The following is a 20,756-nucleotide window of genomic DNA, read 5'->3' as shown; positions in this document are numbered from 1 at the left end:
GATGTCCCTACTGGGCAAGAACAGTCACCTACTCTGACAGGGTCCCTGCCCTGGAAATGCTTAACAGCTTGTGAGAAGACACTTTGTAAAAACCTTGAACTGTTATTACACGCATGAAAAAAAAAAAAAAAGATTCAAGCAGGACTCGAAAAAAGAGCTTTGCTCTTCTCCTTTGGTGCCCCCTTAATTCTCCTTTTTAACCTTCAACTGCAGGGTCTGCCAGAGACTGGGTTCTATTCTTCCCACCTGCTCTCTGCCATGCCAGAGAGGCTGTGAGGCTGTGAGGCTGTCCACCAAGCCATACTCTGGACACTTCTGTTGGGTCAGGATGACATCACACGGGCCGTGGACCCTTCGGGATGGCCCTGCTACAGAGAGAGGCCTGCAGCTCACTGGAAAGAATTTCTGCATCTATGAAGCAAGGAGACTAGTAGCAGAGTGATACGGGGCCTCAGTTCCAGTTTGCTTTTAAATAGATTTGGGGCTAAACATATTTTTTAATAGGCAACAATTGAGTTAGTCTAATGAGAAATGTCATCTCCTACCGCTGCCAGAGAAGCAAGCCGCTTCCATTAGAAGTAATGCTTCCTGGATAGATTAAGGCATGGAAAATCATCTTGGGTCGTCAACAATTCCCTCCAGTTTCACTGATCTGATTAGACTTAGCAACGGAAAGAGGAATTTACAAATTAGAAGCCGTTCTCTATTTATTACCAAAATGGCTGCTTTCCACTCCGCCCAGGAGACGCAGCTGAGATCTCATTAAGTCTCTGCTTGTGATAACATTTAGCCCATAAATCTCCATCTCTACCAGTGAATGAAATGAGCATTACGCCCAAGAACACACGATGGATGAAATCAAACCTCTCCCCCTTGGAAGGGAGTTGACCTTTTCAAGCATTAAATGTATTCAGCTTTCCGGCCCTAAAGAAACAGCTGGGAACTTACTCTGGGTCCTCTCTTAACCCTTTCTCAACTGCCTGTGCAGACAGCTAGCTGGCCTCACTGAGAGAGAAATAAAATAAAGATATTTCTGGCACTTCTCTGAATGTATTTGAAGAAGAAAGGGGAGAAGCGGTTGGTACATGAAGAAAAACATTGAGGAGGTCTGTTCTCTTGCAGAAGTCAGAGAGAAGTGTTGACAGACAAGAAACGGAAGATGACAAATTAATTGGTGTGTCTGATTCATTCCATGGCCTCTGCGGGGCCTGATATCTGGTCCTGTCTGGTTTTAGCCTGACACAGTGACAAGGCGGGTCCGGGTCACCTGTTCCCAATGGTGGACTTTCACAGATTTCCAGGCCTCCCACCCCCTTTTCCATATTCACTGCTGGTTGATCTGCCAGGCTCTGTGACAGTTCTGGGGATGTGAACCTCCCCCTCACTACAGGTGCACAGCCCAGCAGGGGGGAAGATGGATAAACAGGTATAACAGGTCGTGTACATCAGTGTCACCAGGCAGGCATAGAGCAGGCACCTGGGGTCAAAAAGGAGGGTAGGAGAGGAGGGGGAAGGGTGGAAGGGGAGGGGCACCCGAGGAGGGCTCAGAGTGGGGCGTTCGTAAGGAAGATGGTGGAGCTGGGTTCTCCAGGTGAGGGGGGACAGAGGATGCCAGGCACCAGGAAGATCTTTGGAAGAATCAGCTTGCTTCCAGGGTTCAGGGGAAACCTATGGGAGATCCAGAGCAAATTTCAGGAATCTAAAATCAACTGAAGTCCTCTGGGGTCTGATGGACTGGAGGTTTGTCTAAACTCCCAGGGCTAAAGCTGACATACAGAAACCACACCTGATCCTGGAATGGGTCTGTGATCACTCACCTAGAGCCAGACATCCTGGAATGTGAAGTCAAGGGGGCCTTAGGAAGCATCACTACAAACAAAGCTAGTGGAGGTGATGGAATTCAGTTGAACTATTTCAAATCCTAAAAGATGATGCTGTGAAAGTGCTGCACTCAATATGCCAGAAAATTTGGAAAACTCAGCAGTGGCCACAGGACTGGAAAAGGTCAGTTTTCATTCCAATCCCAAAGAAAGGCAATGCCAAAGAATGCTCAAACTACCATACAAATGCACTCATGTCACATGCTAGTAAAGTAATGCTCAAAATTCTCCAAGCCAGGCTTCAGCAATACGTGAACTGTGAACTTCCAGATGTTCAAGCTGGTTTTAGAAAAGGCAGAGGAACAAGAGATCAAATTGCCATCCATTGGATCATCGAAAAAGCAAGAGAGTTTCAGAAAAACATCTATTTCTGCTTTATTGACTATGCCAAAGCCTTTGACTGTGTGGATCACAGTAAACTGTGGAAAATTCTGAAAGAGATGGGAATACCAGACCACCTGACCTGCCTCTTGAGAAACCTGTATGCAGGTCAGGAAGCAACAGTTAGAACTGGACATGGAACAACAGACTGTTTCCGAATAGGAAAAGGAGTATGTCAAGGCTGTATATTGTCACCCTGCTTATTTAACTTATATGCAGAGTACATTATGAGAAACGCTGGGCTGGAGGAAGCAGAAGCTGGAATTAAGATTGCCGGGAGAAATATCAATAACCTCAGATATGCAGATGACACCACCCTTATGGTAGAAAGTGAAGAAGAACTAAACAGCCTCTTGATGAAAGTGAAAGAGGAGAGTGAAAAAGTTGGCTTAAAGCTCAACATTCAGAAAACTAAGATTATGGCATCCAGTCCCATCACTTCATGGCAAATAGATGGGGAAACAGTGGAAACAGTGGCTGACTTTATTTTTCTGGGCTCCAAAATCACTGCAGATGGTAACTGCAGCCATGAAATTAAAGACGCTTACTCCTTGGAAGGAAAGTTATGACCAACCTAGACAGCATATTAAAAAGCAGAGACGTTACTTTGTCAACAAAGGTCTGTCTAGTCAAGGCTATGGTTTTTCCAGGGGTCATGTACGGATGTGAGAGTTGGACTATAAAGTAAGCTGAGCACTGAAGAATTGATGCTTTTGAACTGTGGCATTGAGAAGACTCTTGAGAGTCCCTTGGACTGCAACGAGATCCAACCAGTCCCTCCTAAAGGAGATCAGTTCTGGGTGTTCATTGGCAGGATTGATGTTGAAGCTGAAACTCTAATACTGTGGCCACCTGATGTGAAGAGCTGACTCATTTGAAAAGACCCTGGTTCTGGGAAAGATTGAGGGCAGGAGGAGAAGGGGACAACAGAGGATGAGATGGTTGGATGGCATCACTGACTCAATGGACATGGGTTTGGGTGGACTCCGGGAGTTGGTGATGGACAGGGAGGCCTGGCATGCTGCGGTTCATGGGGTTGCAAGGAGTTGGACACGACTGAGTGACTGAACCGAACTGAACTGATCTGACTCCCCCCTTTTACAGACAAAGAAACCGAGATGGGCAAAGTGCCCGTTGGCCACCGGGCAGGACCTGGGAGTCTGGTGACCTCTGGTTCTCAACTCCTGTTCAGTCTACAACACAACACACCACTACAACTGTGCAGACTGTAAGCTCCAGCCTCCAGTCAGGTGAGAGCTGGCTGTGTTCACATTTCTGATCTAATCAAGGGACAACTTAAACTGATAGAATCCATCCAGTAAGGGAGTAGTGGAAGCTACAAATAATGGAAATGATTTTATACCACCTAAGAGGCTCAAGAAGAAGCTCTACAAGTCTAACTGAAGCCTGGTGCCCTCTGGTGAAAACCTTGGATACCCCACCTAACGGTCAGTGACTGACCAGATCAGCTGCCCAATCACTGCAGAATGGCGGAGGGAGCCGAGGGCAAGAGGGCCAGGACCCTCACTGCTGGCCTGACTTTCCACACCAAGAAGATGTGCCCCCTGCTCCCAGGTGGAAGCTCGATCTTTCTCTTTGTGTCTGCTGGGGCACAGCAAGCGACCCACCAAGCTTCTCGTCGTAGCTGGAGCAAGTGTTGAATATCAGCAAATACAATGAGACTGTAATTCTGAATGTCCCTGTTGAGAAAGGGTCCTCAGTTTCTTCTTGCCTGTGTATGTGGTGTGGGGATGTGTGTCTGTATCCATGCGCCTGATGTGTGTGTGTACCCCTGGTGTGTGTATGTATGTGTGTGTGTACATGCTTTTATTTTCAGAGAATTTTGTTGACACAGTGACTGACCTGATGCTGGATATCATTATCCTATCTCATGAGTCACTGACATGAGATGCAAGAGTTGACTGGCTGATTTGAAGCTTGGAATTGAGAAGGTAAACAAAGGCTTTCCCCCTTAAAACTGGCCTGTCAAGCATATAATTAGGGCTTTTCACCTCATCAGCCAGCTGTTGAGAGCAGATTTATTATCTCACCCCCGAGTAGAGGCACAGACTAGTTTCGGTGCAGCCGGAACCATTGCTTACCAGCTTCTGGCCTGCATTTTTGTTTTCTCTTGACCACTAACCTCGGGGCGGGGGTGGGTTGGGGGGGGTGGGGGGGGCGGTTTGTGTGCCTGTACCAGGCACATTCTGAAGCACCCTGAGCACCACTTTGGGTCTGTATGTCAAAACCAATATTATGCTTAGCAAGTCAGTTTTAGAATACGAATTTAGTGACCATCAATGGCTGCTGTGACTAGATATTGAAAAATATCTTAATATCCTTATTTTTTGTTAAAAACCCCTAACACTGAAGAACCTTATGAAAACTGAAATGTATATCTTTTGAGAGGATAAACCTTTCATCAAAGCTCTGTCCAGTGGAAGTCCCCTGCAGACCTCTTTGCTGGGAGTGAGTTTGGTCAGTCAGACGGACTCACATGAATCACATCTAAATTACAAAGGATGTATATTTTTATGAATTTCAGGAAGCGGCTTTCTTTCTTGCCCTGCTACCACCTGGGATGTCATTGGAAACAGGACAGTCTACTGTCCCCTGCCTCCCTGGATGACCTTCACGGAACACTGTCCTCTTGGGGCCATACTCTGAGAATAGTGTGCTCTCACCGTACACTGGATGGGGCCCCCAGGGGCGCCTCCGCCGCTCCCAGACTGGGCCCGACAGCAGGGCAGCCAGACTGCTCCCTGGCTCATGGGCTGCCCTTGGAGACACCCCTGCCCTTGTCCTTGTTCTGATCAGATTCCTGAGTGTGGCTCTGCACACGAGAAGATGGGCCCCCAGCACCGGCCCAGGGAAGTCGTTCCCAGCAGCCTGGAAGGATCCATGAATCAGCCTCACCGCGCGGCCCAGGGATAGGATGCTGGTGCTCAATGTGGGGCTCAGCTTGTGCCTGAAGCCTTGCCTCACCAGCCGAGTGAACTGTTCCCCCACAGCCCTAAGGCAGAGTTAGAACTGGCTAAAGGTGCCGGGCCGGAGAGGCGTCTGCTCTCCCCGCGGGGTGTAGGGTTAGGACGGCCTCTAACACGGGCACTTAGGGGCCAGAGTGAGAAGGGAGTCGAGGAGAAAAACCTTTGCTAGTGTCCTTCTGGCCGTCTGACCAGAACTCTGTCTTGGCATTCCAGGTGTGTGGCGGCCGTGAGAACGAGTGCGTCCAAGGAACACACCATTTGTTTTCATCGAAATGTAAAAAAAGCTCAAATGATGATGCACGTGCCTTGGACACGCATACAGTGCGGACCAGTGATGTTCAGCTCCCTGCTTTCGAGCCCCACTGGGCCCTTCTGAGGGCAGCCCCTGCTCCTGGAAGCCCTCCAATCTCTGTGTTTCAACAATACACGATCCAGACTTGGCAGGGCGGGTGGAAGCCACGCGGCTCTGCTGCTGCACGGGGACTGCAGAGGGGCTCCTGGGAGCAGCGCTGAATACACGGAATACATATTTAGTTGGCTTGTCTGTGTGGAAACTCGGTCGTTTGATTCCATGGTCTGTCTGTCTTTTCCATGCTCATCGCACTAATGTCTGTCTTCGAGGGCTGGGGCTGCATTTAAATGGTCTGAATATCGTGAAAGAGAGATTCCCACAGGCACAAATAATTAATCCATGCATTTTTGATCTTGAGGAGGAGAAAGAAAGAAGAGAAGGATTCCGGTCCCATGAAGGCTGTGTCCCCAGGGTCTGAAGCAGCATGTGGCGCAGAGCGGACCTTTAATCGGGAGATGGATGGATGGGTGGGAGGGAGGATGAATGAACTCAGAATATTGTAACGTATTTTTTATATAATTTACTGGCCACCTTATCGACTCTGATTACTTAGAGAAACACCTCAAACAGTGCACTTTCTCTCTGTTGCCTTCCCTAACCCTGCTTCTTCTACGACCTCAGTGGTGTCCGTAGCTTTTCCTCCACAAATATATACCTGGGCTCCTCATGGGTGTGCTCAGCCACCAGGCAATAACATGTCACTGAGCAGTTTCCTGGCTGGAGTCACGGCTATATCACCATTGTCAGACACCTGGCATCTCCTAAGTGCTGCTGGGGTTCCCGGCTGGGGCGAAGGCAGAAGTGGCCAGAGCCACTGGTCAAGACTGACAATATCTTTTACCCTTTTTCTGAAAAGACTAGTCTTTGAGCTAAAAAGAACTGGCAGATACACTGTACTATAATCTTTTAGCAATTTCAAAGGCAAATTTCAGCTACTTTGATGGAAACATATAGTAGCATCTCTCCCCTTGTATTTGCTTCAAAGGGAAAACTATGAAGTTCTGAAGATCAGAATATAATTTCTGAGCACGGGCCTGCCTTTTCTTCAGATCCATCAGGTGGCCAGCTCCTTAACAACCCAGTTTTGTCCACTCTGCTCTTGATCGGACTTTCCTGAAGCCCCCACCTCCAGATGAACTTTCTGGCTCCACCCCCAAGCATCGCACGTTCAATTCCTCACGTGTTTCTATTTTACCCTTTGTCTTGCTTTTTAAAATGCTCATTCCCTGGCGCCCCAACCCCCAGACTGCCCCACCACCATTTCCATGATGGAAGCAGGCAGGCCCTGTACTGTCCTCCTCCTGGGACAAGGCTGAAGACAGAAGCAGACCCAGGCCCTGAGGAAAGAGCCTGGGCGAGGGGCAGCAGCTTCCAGGCTGAGCTCATCCGTATTTGGGCTCATGAGGGTCCTGAGAGAGACTCTGTCCACTAGGGTGGGTGGTTCATCGTGTGCTCCCCAAAGCTGGGTCAGAAATGGGGGTGGGGGGCTTGTGCACTCGATCTGCTCCAGCAGCAGAGACTCCCCGATCTGGGCAGGACAGGGGGCAGCATACTCATCCTTGGAGGAGAGGGGATCACTGCGTCTCTGGACGGCCACGCAGTGTTGGGTGGGCTGCAGACACACATATCCCTATGAACATGCCAAGAAACCCGCTCCCACCATCTGTCGAGAACTGAGTACTGTCCTGACCAGGGAACAGACTGGGGCCCAGAGCCGACTCCTGTGCTTGGTGGCAGGGGTCCCCTCGGCTCCCAGGCCAGCTCACTCATTCACGCACCGCTTGGCACCATGGACCACCCCCTCGTCCATGATCCGTCAGCAAGACTGCTGGGCATCTTCCCAGGAACACCCTTGGCTGCGTCGCTGGTCCCTGTTCTAATCCATCCCAGGCCTTCAGCCTTCCAGCCTGCTGAACTCCCAGCAGAGCGTGAAGTCCTCCTTGGGTTGTTGAATCATGTTGTTACCAGCCCCTGGCAGGGCATGTTCTAATTCTGTGTTTGTACCTTGAGCAGAGTCACCAGAAAGGGCATTGTTGGAGGATGTGTTCCACCTGCGTCTGAGATGAGGGAAGGCGGGCCGCTCTCTGCTCACAGCCGTGTCCTCTGCCCTCTCCCTCCACCCACCCCTCTTCCTGGATTGCTACCGAGAGCTCAGGCACCAACGAGCAGGAACAGCCAGAGACCAGCCAGGAAGCGTGGACACAACCAGCACAACGTACGCCCACGCACACGGCCAGGGTATCCACACACCGTGTCGGGAGACACGTGCACACACGCGTCCTGTGCCTTCCTGGCCTCCGGAAGGATGCAGTGATGGACACCCCGCCTCCCCATCAGTCCCCAGAGCCCAGCAGGTCTCCCTTCTCCCTCTCGGCCCCCAATCCTCTTTGGCTCCCCGCCCTTATCTGCCTGACCCACGCAGCAAGCTGTTTAACCTTATGGATTCCTTGGCCAGAAATGACCTTATTCAAAAGTATGAAACATGATGGAAGGACACCCACAGGAGGAAAGCATGGTCGGGGTCAGAGAGACGGAGGTCAGAGGAGACACAGGGCAGTTAGGGCCACGTTCACCCCACAACCCAGGTACTGGGAGCTGAACAGAGCACAGAGCCCCACCCTGGAGCCACCAGATCTGAGGAGGCATCAGGAGCCTGCATTTCTAGCAAGTCCCCCAGTGACACTGGTGCTGCTGGTCCACGGCCCACATTTCAGAACCACTGGGCGTGTCCCACGAGCCTGAATTTCTGCGATTCATCATCTCCTCGACACTTGCGAGTCAATACCATCCATCACTCTCATTACCACCCCAGCAAAAGCCTGGCCAATAAGCCGCCATGGGAAACCCCAGAGAGAGGGGATTGGGCTCCATTTCTAAAACCTGATGCTGTTCTGCCAAATTCCTTGGGGTTTCCTCAACCTTCCAGTTTAGCACCTCCCTGGAGCTTTGAATTGAACCTCCTCGAGGGAAACCTTTGGCTCTTTTCCCTGAGAGAGCGCAGTGGTGCTTGGAAAGCGGCAGGGGCACCCTTTCCAGGTGGTGGAGGTGAAGCTGGTCCCTTTTGAACAAGCCCAGAGCAGGATGCCCGCCCCTCCGCCCAGGGAGCCGGGCAGGAAGGACGACGTCGGATTGAAAACAAAGAACCCCACCGAGCAAAGTGTCTCCAGACCAGAGCTCCAGTAGGACTGGGAGGCTCTGCTGCACCTGTGGGACGGACTTCTGAGAGCCGAGAAGGATGCACCCGCGAGGAAGGGGTGGGCAGCCTCTGCCCCCCGAGCACCCCTGCCTGGGCCCAGCCCCCAGCCCCTTGCGGGCGGCCGCTCACTGTTTCGGGGCTTCTCCTCGTCCAGGCCCTCGTCCTCATTCTCGGGGTCGATGTCCTCGGCCTGCGTGATCCAGTCCAGGTAGCCCTTCAGGTCTTCCTCCAGCTGCTGCTTCTCTCGCAGCTTCTGGAAGTCGCCCCGGGCCTTGGCCTTCTCTCGCTCTTTGGAGAACTCTCTGGTGAGAGACGCCAAGCGGGCAGTGCGGGAGAGACGGGGCAAGAGGAACAAAGGGTTAGCTGCATCGCACAGGAAGCCCACCGCCGGCCCCCACTTGCATGGACCCCTGTCCCAGGTCTGATCTGCTTTCATAAAATGGCTGGGGGGGGGGGGCATCCTCACCTGGGACATGAACAGCAGATAGACCAAACCCATGTCCCCTCTTTTGGGGCTGTGACTGCAAGCTGCCTCTCATGACAGACGTCCCCCAATGACCTGAAAGGCCTTCTAAACAGTAGCCAGTGGGGACCCCCACTACAGCCCTGGGAAACGAGGAGCTGCAGTCTGGCTGAAGCCCCCCCCACCCCACCGGCTCTGCCAACCCAGGTGCTTCCTCAAGGGCTGAGGTTGGCCCTGGTGGGGTGTTTACACTACAGAAATTGTCAGATGTTACAAATCAGGGCTCTGCCCCTCAAAGAGCCCATGATATATGTGGGCTGGGATAGTCACTGAGGTCAGGCCCAGGAGAGCTCACCTCTCCACCCCTTCTCATTTCTAGGGCATGTTCTGCTGGTTCAGCAAGCCTGGAGGGTTTCTAATCTAGAGAAAGCTCTTTCCCACATGAAGGAGACAAAAGAGGGTTCCAAACACAAGAAAATGTCCTGTGGCTGCCCTTTGGGTTAAAAAAGAAATCTAATCAGAATGGGGAAATGCATAAAGTCAAGACGATATAAAAGTTAAATGGGGCATTCAGTCTCAAGCAATAATGAGTAGAAGCTAAAATTGGGTTGGTATTTGCTGGAAGAAGGACCTATTAAAGAATTTTGGAGAGTGTCTACTTCTTTCCTGTTTTCTGTGACTCTGTCCTTATTTTCTCTGTGATTTTGAATTCACTTTCTGAGCCAGGAGGGGCTGGTGGCCAAGAAGGGGGTCAAGGAGGCTGGGTCTCACTCTTGAAGCAAGTCTGTGCCTTTTCTAAATAAATAGCCGTGCATGCCTCAGTCTGTGGTAGTCGGGACCCCTGGGGTATCTGTGGATGCACTGGGCATTTCAGCTTCTTCCTAGAGACACGACTCTTCCTTCCCTTAGTGGGGGAGGTGCAGGTCAGGGTGGGAGGCTGCAGAGTCCACCTGGAGGGATTCTGCAGGATCTGACGCTCCATAGGCAGGCGTCGTGGAAGGCAGGGCGCACAGGTGAGCCAGCGGGCAGGACACCTCAGCTCCGGAGCCCCCACACCCACTGTCCAGGGTCTGCATTCGCTGCCGGAGCTCAGCTTTCACTCTTTACCATGAGGGGTAGGGCCGGGATGGTCTGGGGACATTTCCTTTGGGAGATGTGGGCTCCGAGTTCTTGCCAACTGCTGCTTTGATGATGCTCTGATTGGGACGGGATGTTCTTCACTCTGATTGAATCCAATTCCAGTCTGATTGAACTTGCTCTTCCTGGGCTTCCTGCCAGCTGCCCAGCACCTCCCCTACCTTCCCGGGGGAAAAAGGAGCTGGGCTGCCCACTGACCACGTGGAGGGAGGCCTCAGCTCCTGCCGATGGGGAGGGGCCTGGAGAGAGGCCCCAGCCCTCCGCACCCACCACTCCTCTTTGGCTGTGGGCTCGCTGCCTGGAGTCACTTCACAGAGCACCCCTCCAAGACTGCAATTCCAGGCCCCCTTGATCATCCTCCCATCCCACCCCCCACCTTTGGGAGCTCTGTTCCTTGTGCAGCGGGCTTGGGGTGCAGGGGACTGAGTAGCTAAGGTTGTCCTCCTCCTGGAGCCGGGAGCTGACCCAGTCATGCATGGTGACATCTGCTTTGCAGAGTGGAAGCTTGCCATCCACATCCGAGACCCCTGGGAACCACACAGACACCCCCAGGAGATGAGGAAATGAGGTTTCCTGGGGGTGAGGGGTGAGGAGCAGTATGGCCGGGTCCTCATGGGGTTTAGGGCACATGGAAGGGCCGGGGCTCCTCTTCCAGACCCCACGTTATAGGGGACCTGCAGGGCGGAAGCACCTGTCTCTTCATCTCCTTTCTGACGTCTCACGCTGCTGTGTCAGTCATGGGGTGTCTGTCTGAAGGCAGGGGCGCTGGCAGTGGCTGACGGCACAGATGTGGTGGAGAGACCATTCTGGGTGTGCGGTTTGCACAGCTCCCAGTGGTGCATGTGGAAGGTCTGTTGGTGCCATGGCTGGGGCTCCAGGCCCCATGATGACCGGTGTAGCCGCTCCTCATCACCCACGGACTCTGCGTCTGCAGACCTGTCTCCTCCCCAAGCCTTATTAGTCATGCCATCCCTGAGAGACTTTGTGGTCACTGCAGACATGCAGGAAGGCAGGATCCGGGGTCATGATCCCGGCCGAGGTGAGACAAGGGGCTGCCACCTTCTGGGTGCAGCTCATACTGCAAATGAGGGCCTTTTTACAGCCCATCTGATGCCATGTCTCCTGCATTTTGTACTTTTTGTTGGTGATTTTTCTGATTAAACGGCCTCCAAGCATGAAGCTGCTGTGTAGTCTATGACCCTATGTGCTCAAGGGCTGGGATGTGCCTCGGGGGAATGTTCAAGTGTCTGACGAGCTCCATCCAGGCCTGAGTTATAAGCTGTGGGCTGAGAGTGCGGTGTGAACTATACTATGCTTTAAACAAGATGCCTTCATATAGATGCACATACAAAACAACTTGTCTCCTGATGATGAGGCTGTGTCCAGAGGCTCACAGGAACCTAACCCTCTATTTCCCCCAAAGAACAGAGTTCAGTGTTCATGAATTCAGTGTTGGACCAACCCTGCCGGGAGTTGTGAGCATCACCCCTACTCCAGTTGCAAGGCAGCTTGTCCGGCACTTCTGCTGCTTCTTGACGTGGGTCTTAACTGTGGCTGGTGGTCAGGGCTGTTTCCATGTCACAACATGCCTGTTGTACCCTCAGGCCCTCTGCCTCATCTCCAGAGGGAACAAGAGCTGGGCACCCACCGTCTAAGAGATCCCATGCCCCTTATCACCTGAAGACATATGTCTTCTCTGTTTGCAACAACTTAAAACCAGAAAGTGACCAGAATCCAGGGTCCAGTGACTTTCACTCGATTGCAACTTCTAGCACAGTTTCCAGAATCTTGTGGTCGTGATCACTGTTCTAATGGGCGGGAGGTGAGATTTCTGGAGGTTCCGAGACTTGTGAGAATCAACAGGCAATGAACGTGGAAGCATTTTGAAAAGATCCACAAGATGGATAGCTACATGGATCCATCTGGCCTCAGCAGGAATAGGTTTCCAGACAAAGGATGCCCAATCTTCCAGTGACCAAAATCTCTGACTTCCATGTTTAAAATGGAGGCTTTCCATAGTTGTTCTCCTGCCTTCCTGAGCAGGAGACCCCAAGCACCCTGAGCCCTTCCTCCATGACTGCAGGGAGGAATATATAAGGATGAGTTACCCTGCTGGGCTCTGAAAGGACAATACCCTTAATTGATGGACGCAGGGTCCCAGCCACCAGCTCCAAACACTTTGAGATGACAGTGCTGCATGTGGGGAGCTCTGTTCTTCTTCAAGGGCTGTTTCATTTACCAGCTGCCGGCCCCCAGCTCAGGACTGCCTGAGGCCCTCAGGGCAGGGATTCTCCAGCTTCCTCCAGGTTCTCGGTCTGGGCCCCCCATCTGCCCACAGGTGACTTCTCCCCCCTGCATCTTGGCCATAATTTGGAGTCATGGGATTACGAGGCTGATGGGCTTGGAGACAGGGGAGCGTGGGGGATGGGAGCAAAGGTCGTGGGTCCACATGTGGGGGTTTAATCCTGATCCTCAAGGCCCCAGCAGTGAGAACTGGGGAGGTTTCCACATATAAACCTCACTTTTCTTCTCTGTGGAGTGGACATGTGCTCTGCATCAGCTCTCGGGGCAGCGTGGGCAGCACGTGAGCGGATCCACCAAGGACGCCAAGCCCGAAGCCTGCTGACGAACTCCTCACAACAGACACTGACCCGAGAAGGGGCTTCGCGGTGAGCCCCTGGACATTTCCAAGTATTCTGGAAGGTTGGCCACAGGGCAAGCGGGCATATGGTTGTGATCTGGGGGGAGTGGTGGGGGAAATACCATAGCACTGTCTTGACTGGTCAAGACGGGGTCACTGCTGCACATGCTCAGTCAACAGCAGCCTGGTTCTGGGCTTCTCCTTGGGCAGCCAGCCCTCTGGCTGGGCCAGGAAGGGGAGCTGCTTGCCTGCAGACACTCTGAGTCCAGGCAAAGTGGGTGTCTGGGACCTAGGAAGCTTGGGAGGGGCAGCAGTGTTGGGCCGCTGGGGTGGGGAGGGGTCTGGGGAGACTGATCGAGGGCTGAGCTCCCAGGAGGGGAGTGGATCTGGGTTCTAGAATCCCGTGGGCCCACCCACCCACTCAGACTCAGCTGGGCTGAGACCCACCCTTTAAGACCACTCTGCCTGCCCCCAGCACTGCCACAATCTGACTCTGCTCTGACCTCTGGGGAGGAGTACCCCTCGGGGGCCGAGCATGACCAGGCAGACCCCTGCTCGAGGGGGCTTCGTGGTCGACGCCTCAGCCTCCACTGCAGATTTCCAGGGGAACTTCACTGCTCAGACCTGCTCCTAATCTCTGGGGGAGGACGTGGAGCCACGTTTATCAAGGTTGAGAAGCTGGCACGTCACAGGCCCAGCTCACTCAACATTTGTCTGCGGGCAGTGATGGGGAGATGGGAGCAGGGCAGGGCCTTGTGCAGACACTGACCAGTGAGGGGACCCCTACAAGCCCCACGGCTCCTCAGGGGCCCTTCCCTCGTCCCTGGAAGCAGAGGGCAGCACGTCTAACCTGGGATGAGCTGCTCAATTGTCCAGCTCTGACAGCACCGAGCCAACAGTCAGCCCTGTGGGGACAGCACTGCCGTAGGGATGGTGCCACTGCTGAGCGCCTGCTGCCCGCCGAGGCACTGAAGTAAACGACCACATGCCGCCATCACAGCGACCGAGGGGCTGGGGTCACGATCCCCGCTTTGTCAGCTGGGTGAGCAACATTTAAGAACCTCCAGCCTCCAGGAAGGCCAGCGCTGGAGCAGCTAAATTTCTGCCCTGAGAGGTGACGAGTTTGACTTTTCCAACCCTCTCCCTGACGACCTCCTATAAACAGGCCATTTTCTTGTGTTGGACACAAAATGGAAACCCTGCCACCCTCCAGGCAGCTGACATGGGCACCCACTGTCCTGTGCATCGCTGTCACACTGACGGAGGGTGCTAGTCCCCCCGCTGTGTGGCCAGGGAGATGGGGCCTCTGATGGCCCTCCTGTTGGGGAGGGGTGAGGTCAGGATGGACCCTGCCCCTTCCCCACTTCCAGGGCTGACCCTGACACTCCTGTGGGGCCTTAGACTGTGGCAGGAGATGGGGGATGTCCTCCTCTTTGGCCGACTCTCCCCGACACACACATCCCCAGAGAGGGAGGAAAGGCTGTGAAGCAGCGGCCCCTCCCCCATGTGGTGCAGGAGCAGAGAGTCACGGGAGCCTTCAGAGGTGGCCTTGGCGTGGCTGGCTTGGGCTTGGAAAGAAGAAAGGGGGCTGAGGAGATGTCCAGTGGGGCTGTGGGGCAGGGGTGGTTGCCCAGGGCTCCTTGGGCCCTGCCACCTGCTGCCTTGACCACTTTTTAACTTTATCTGTACCAAGGCCGAAATTAGGAGGGCTTCCTACTTGGAGATGAGCAGAAAAAGTTGAAGGAAAACATGCTCAGTCTCCTCTGTCCTCCTGTAATCGGGAACTTTAAACAGCCAAGTGCTCCTCCTTCCCGAGGCGGACACAGACAGGGGCAGCCCAGGCTGCGATCAGAGCCAAGGAGAAGGGGAATCTCGGTCTGTTTGGTTTATTTGCATTTTAGCTCAAACTCCTGGCCCAGTCAGCATGGGTAAAGAGGGCCTGAGTCCTCACTGCCAGTGATCCTGGATGGAGGCTGGACAGATAGCCCAGGTGCCCGTCTGCTAGGCTGCTACGAGGGCCAGAGCAGACGGCCCACGAATCTTCCTCCAATTCCTCTGCCAAACCAAGGGGCCCAGATGCTCCCGAGGTCCCCGGAAAAGCGTCCTGCCCACCTGGACAGTCCAGCCTGGCGTGGGCAGGGCTGGCAGGAGACAGGTGGACCCAGGTACCTCTCACTGTAGCCCAAGCCAGGGGGGCTCTTCCCTGTGCCTCTGACCTCTGTCCAGCCAGGCCAAGGACATTCACTTTAAGGCTCCCGGGCTGGCCCACGTCCCGGGTTCATCAGAGCCAGAAGAATAGAGCCAGGAAGAGCAGAAAGAGTAAAACAAGGTAAATGGAAAAGTCGAGACCTTCTTGCTTGGTCCTGCTTACCCGCTAAGGACACCGAGAACCAAGTTAAGAACAAAGAATGAACCTATGATGATTAATGTGACAAAATAGATCCAGGGCCAGTCCCTTCCCACGGCATCATTGACCTGGAAGAACGGGGTCAGAGTTAGTGCAGCTCCGGGAGCAGCCGAGCACGGCCCGCTACCCTGGGCCCGGCGCCACCGGGAGGCGCCGGGACCGGGGCATCCGGGTCACCAGAGGCCAAGTGGCCTGCCCAGCCAGCGGTCCGCACGTGCGGCTGAAGTGAGACAGCTTCTGTTCTCCTGGGCCTGGTGACGAGTACACGGGGCCTGGGGCCTTGCTCAGCTGCGTCGTGACGAGGACACAGAAACACTCAGCTTACCCGCTCAACACACCAAGAACCAGATTTAGAACGAAGAAGGAGCCGAAGATGACCAGACTGACAAAATACACCCAGGGTAACTCGTAGCCCATAGCGTCCTGCATCTGGAAAGACCAAGGACAGTGAGGAGAGAGAGAAGCAAGAGTGAGTTCACAGCGAGGAGGCCGGGAGGCCAGGAGGGAGAAGCAGAGATTGGGGGAAACCACTGTCGCCCAGCGCCACCTTGATTCTAACACTCGGTGACCTTGACCTGAGCGGGAAGGACGTTGGCGGCTCTGCCTCCGGGCAGGTGGGGATCTCGCTCGGCTGTCTCTGCCCTTTTATTTTCGGGGGAGCAGAATTTCCCTCCAATATTTTCTATGCACTCGTCTAAGAAGCTGGGTCACCTCCAAGGTGCTTTCTTCCCTAGGAGATGGTTTCCGCTCATTTGGGTTTATGTGGTCACTGTGGCCGGCACCCTGGCCTCAGCTCTCACAGACAAGCAAGGGTGGCGGCTTTGGGGTCGCATGGGGAGACGCCTTCCTCAGTGAGTGACCCAGGGGCCTGAGTGGATGAGTGCTGATGACCACACTGTGTCATTGGCTTCAGAGGCCACGGGCTGGGAGGACGGTGGTTCGGGGTTGGTGCTCAGGGAGCAGCTCTAGCAAACATGGGCCAACGGAGATCCCATGGGAGGTTGACACCACTGGGTTTCCAAAATCGCGCAGGGCACAGGCTTCCCGAATGACCTGCATCTGTGATTCTCCAGGGGAGGCCCCAGGGCCAGCAATATCATCCTCCCTGGGCACCTGGGGCCTAGTTTGGAACCTCACCCCTCGGCCTTACACCCACACTGGGGGCGCCTCACGTCCCAGGATCTCACAAGCCCCGGGTGCATCTGATGTGTCTTAGGCTTGAGACCCTCTGGTCCACAGCCCAGCCTTCAAAGCAAGGACAGGACAGAGGCTGTGACTCTCTGCATCCTCTCACACCCCCACCTTAGCTCTGGGCCCCCTGCTCTGGGGCGGCCTGGGCGCCAACACATGTGCGGGCGGCCCTGAAGTAGGGCAGTGCGGGAGCAGGAGACGGATGGCTTCAGTCAGCCCGCGTGGAGCTATTCAGGAGAGAAGAATAAATACAGCAGTATTTTAAAGAATGACCCAGATTGCTAACACCCTTACTTAGAGGTGAAAAAGGACAGGTCTGCTCAGACACTGAAGCCAGTTGTTCTCTGGGCCCCTGTTGGGTGGGCATGCAGAGAGGCCCCCGGGGTCCACCACCTGCAGCCCCTCAGCTGGGACCTCACCAGTAACCAGGCTTTGTTGAAACACATGCCTCCCCTCCCCCCACATCTAATTCCTGGAGGGAACCATACCTCCAACCTTCAAATCCAACATCACGTTTCCCCAGGAAGAAAACATAGGAGGACTGTTGACTCCAGCCCCATCCTCTGGGGGCCTCTCTCCACCCCAACTGACTCCAGGGACCTTTCAGGTCTGGTGCCCCCTCCAAGGCATTGCGGTACCCAAGGGCTGGGCAGTTTGGGGGGCATGGGAGGCTGTCACCTGTCATCACAGGTAGCAGGTGCAGCCTTTAAAATCATAGTGCATTATAGGGACTGTTATTGGTGGGCGGGGTCGGCTCTGCCCTGAAAGCAAGTGCCTAGGGCGGTGGCCGGATGAAACCCTGACCTGTATCACCTTGTCTGTGGGACACGAGGGTCCACCCGCGGGTCACTGGGGGAGCAGCAAGTCGGGGGACCATCTCACCTGACCCCTCCTGCCCCTTTGTGCATGCTCCGGCACCAGGAATGCCCAGGTGGTGTGGGATCTGCCGCAGGCCCACCACTCGACAAAACCAGCTTCTCCAGGACTTGGCCGGGACTCCGCACTGAGTGGGGCGTGGAGTGGAGGCCCGTGGACCTTGCTGTCCCAGGTGGGCCTCTGGTACTTGGTGAGGCCGCAGGGGGCTGGGCTGGCTCTTAGATGTGTGAGGAGCCCAGAGCATGGTTCTGTCCAGTCTCCAAACTGGTGTAAAGCTGGCTTTTCTTTCTCTCTTGCTCCCCACTCAGTGAAACTGATGGGCCAGCGAAACCCCGCCTCCTCCGGGAAGCCCTCCCTGCTCTCGCGGGGTCCTGAGTGGGAGCCACATTTCTCTGTGTCCACGTCTCTCCAATTAGACCCAAACTCCTCAAGTGCAGGCCTGGGGGCCCTGTAAATGCTCACTAAATGTGTGTTCAATTGAATTACTGAGTAATAAGAACTTGCCTAATGCCAGCAAAATGAATAAAACAAAACCTAATAAGTAAACAAATTATAGCTTTGAGAGATGAGAATTCCCCTTCTTAATATGTTTATAAACCAGGAGTGTATTGTTTAGGTAACAGATTCTCTGTTTAAAGCTGCGTGGGTGCTGAGCAGTAATGCCCAACCTAGGGCAGACTCGGGGTTCAGGGCTGGGGGTACCGGGGACCCCGACACCTTCTCTACCTCATCCCTGTTAGAGCCAGGTGCTGTCTCTGGTGACGAGGACTCTTCTCTACTTTCACCCTGAGTGGCTCTCTGTCATTGGTAGAGCTCAACTCCCCAGCTCTGCTCGCTGGACACCTTTAAGGCAGGGAGAAGAGGTGGAGATGGAATGGGAGAGAACAGGGTCAAACACCCAATGCCACCTGCTTGGAGGCAAAAGACCTTCCTCATAAACCAGGGATATTTCAGCAGTGCCGAGGCCAGCGATCAGTGGCCATGGTGCGTACATGTATGTGTGTGCATGTGCACTCGCGTGTGTATGTATATATACGTGTGTGCATATGTGTATGCATGTGTGAGTGTGTATCTAGGGGTATATGTGTGTGCATGTGTGAGTATATAAGTGTGTGTATGCACATACATACATGCATATGTGTGTATGTGTGTGAGTGCATGTATGTGAGGAATGTCCTCCCAGTGTGTCCACACATGTGAGTGTGGAGCTGACAACTGACTTGTGCAAAGTTAAAACCTTATGCTTTCATTCCTGCTGGAGCCAAATTGAGGCAGAAGCTCCCAAAGACACGTCTTTCTTTTTTGTGATTTCTCATGAGGGAATCCTTTTAATTTTAGTTTTAAGCTGAATCTCTAATTCTTAAAAATCAGCAGAAGAACTGGTCAGGGAGAAACCAACTGGGGAAAACAGGAGGTGTCAGGAAGTGGGAGGGGATGAGTGCTGGTGGAGGAAGTGAGGCCAGGACACAGGCCAGATGGCTGTCCTGTGTCACACGGGAAGCAGAGTCTGGGGGCCCGGGCAGAGGGCCTCATGGGCAGAGGTCAACAGAGTCCCCATCATGGACAGTTGTTGAGGCACTGAGATTCCTGAAGTGCAGGGTGCCTGAAATCCTGCTCGGAGCCCTGCTTGGGGCTTAGGGGACACTCATGCCTCCCTGCAGATGCCCTGTGCCCCCCACTCCATGGACACAGGGTGTGGGGACCTCTGGGAGCTCCTGTAGGGGCTGGGGCTGGGCCCTCAGTGTCTGTCCCCCAGCTGGACCCTCGGCATCTGTCCCCAGGCCGACCCTCGGCATCTGTCCCCCGGCCGACCCTCGGCATCTGTCCCCCGGCCGACCCTCGGTGTCTGTCCCCCGGCCGACCCTCTGCGTCTGTCCCCTGGCTGTACTGGGTGGGGGAGTGGGCCCTTCCCTGCTCAGAGAGCTCCATGTTTTATAGGAAAGCAAAGAGGGGTGTGAGAGTCTGTGGGTTTTTGGAGAAGGAGCCTGAGGAGAGGAAGGAGGAGCAACCAGAGAGTGTACAGAAGCAGAGGAGAGAGAGCAGGCAGGCGCTCTGGGCTAGGAGGGGCCTCCCTCAAAATACCCACCAGGAGGTTCCCTTCTGTCTTCAGGGGTGCGTGTGTGTGTGTGTGTGTGTGTATAGGTGCACACACATGCACATGTGTGCCCGCACACAGACACACACGCACACACAGCTCGGGCACTTAGGAAGGTGCTGGGAGGGTCAGGGGAAGGCCGACAGGGCTGGGGTCTGTCCCCACCTCTGACACTGCCATGCCCTGCCCGAGCTCATCACCACCTCCCCCCACTGGAGGGGGGGCGAGGGGGAAAGCACAACACAGCTGTTGAAAATTGCTGGTTGCTGGGCGAGCTCCTCTCAACCCCCACTCTGGCTGTCAATGTGACAGCACCTCCTTGGACCACATCTGGCTGGGGGGGTGGGAAGCAGGAGGGAGGGATGAAGGAGGATCACAAAAATACATCAGGCCATCAGCAAAGTAAATTATACCTATTCCCCCACCCTCACCCACCCACCCACTGCCGTCCTGCCCTCAATTTGATGCCATGGGAGGTGTTTCCATGGCAACGTAGGGCCTGGGTTTGGAGCTCGTATGATGAGGCCCCGGAGCCCAGTCCCACACGACCACCTGTCCTGTGATGCCCGTTGCTAGAGGGCATCTGTCTTTGACTGGCCAGAGGGACCCACCCAAGGTAGAAGGACTCCTTAGGGCCACTTTTGAATTCTATCTGCTTTGCTAAAAGAAATTAAACTTGCCCGGAAAGAGTAAGCTCATTTCCCTTTGTCTCACAAATTCAAAGCCAAGTTCTTACTGAGTATGAGCCTGGGAGAGGGGTGCCAATGTTCGTCTCGGTTGGAGGGAGAGGTGATTAGACCTGTGTCTTTTCTGAGACACAGAAAAGTGGCATGGCCACTCTACCAGGCTCCCACGGCAGGACCACCATTGTTAAGTGCAGTCTAGCTGGTTTCCCTGCTCTGAGTTGGATGTAATTGTGTCTGAATCCTGAGGACATCAGGCACCCCCGATCAAGCAGGGAACACTGAATATCATTGGTGGGGTTCAAGGCACGTGGGCAAGTTTAAACTGGTTCTATGAAGAGAGGTGCACATTTCATGGCAGTGCAGGGTCTCAGTCTGCCCCCAGAAACTGGGAGAAGAGGGCTTCTGATTGTTGAAAACAGTTTAGCAGCCACAATGCCCAGAATGTGCAGAGCATCTCTGAGAGG

The 20,756-nt window shown here is 54.1% G+C and overlaps 1 protein-coding gene across 14 annotated transcripts in view; it reads right to left on the bottom strand.

Annotated features, from left to right (window-relative positions):
* The window catches only part of CACNA1C (calcium voltage-gated channel subunit alpha1 C), a 388,445-nt gene that overhangs the window by 99,857 nt on the left and 267,832 nt on the right, over positions 1–20,756 (bottom strand). For 8 of the 14 annotated variants that reach the window (XM_070453270.1, XM_070453268.1, XM_070453260.1 and 5 more), the window contains exons 8-9: positions 15,770–15,873; positions 8,926–9,098 (exon numbers count right to left, since the gene is read on the bottom strand). In XM_070453270.1, the coding sequence (XP_070309371.1) occupies positions 8,926–9,098; positions 15,770–15,873 (277 nt within the window). Of the gene's footprint in view, positions 1–8,925; positions 9,099–15,408; positions 15,513–15,769; positions 15,874–20,756 lie in introns of all 14 variants that reach the window. The other 6 variants (XM_070453275.1, XM_070453261.1, XM_070453272.1 and 3 more) reach the window with 1 other exon arrangement.

Source organism: Odocoileus virginianus, chromosome 23, assembly GCF_023699985.2.
Source record: "Odocoileus virginianus isolate 20LAN1187 ecotype Illinois chromosome 23, Ovbor_1.2, whole genome shotgun sequence".
NCBI lineage: Eukaryota > Metazoa > Chordata > Mammalia > Artiodactyla > Cervidae > Odocoileus > Odocoileus virginianus.
This window is presented reverse-complemented; position numbering and strand designations above follow the sequence as displayed.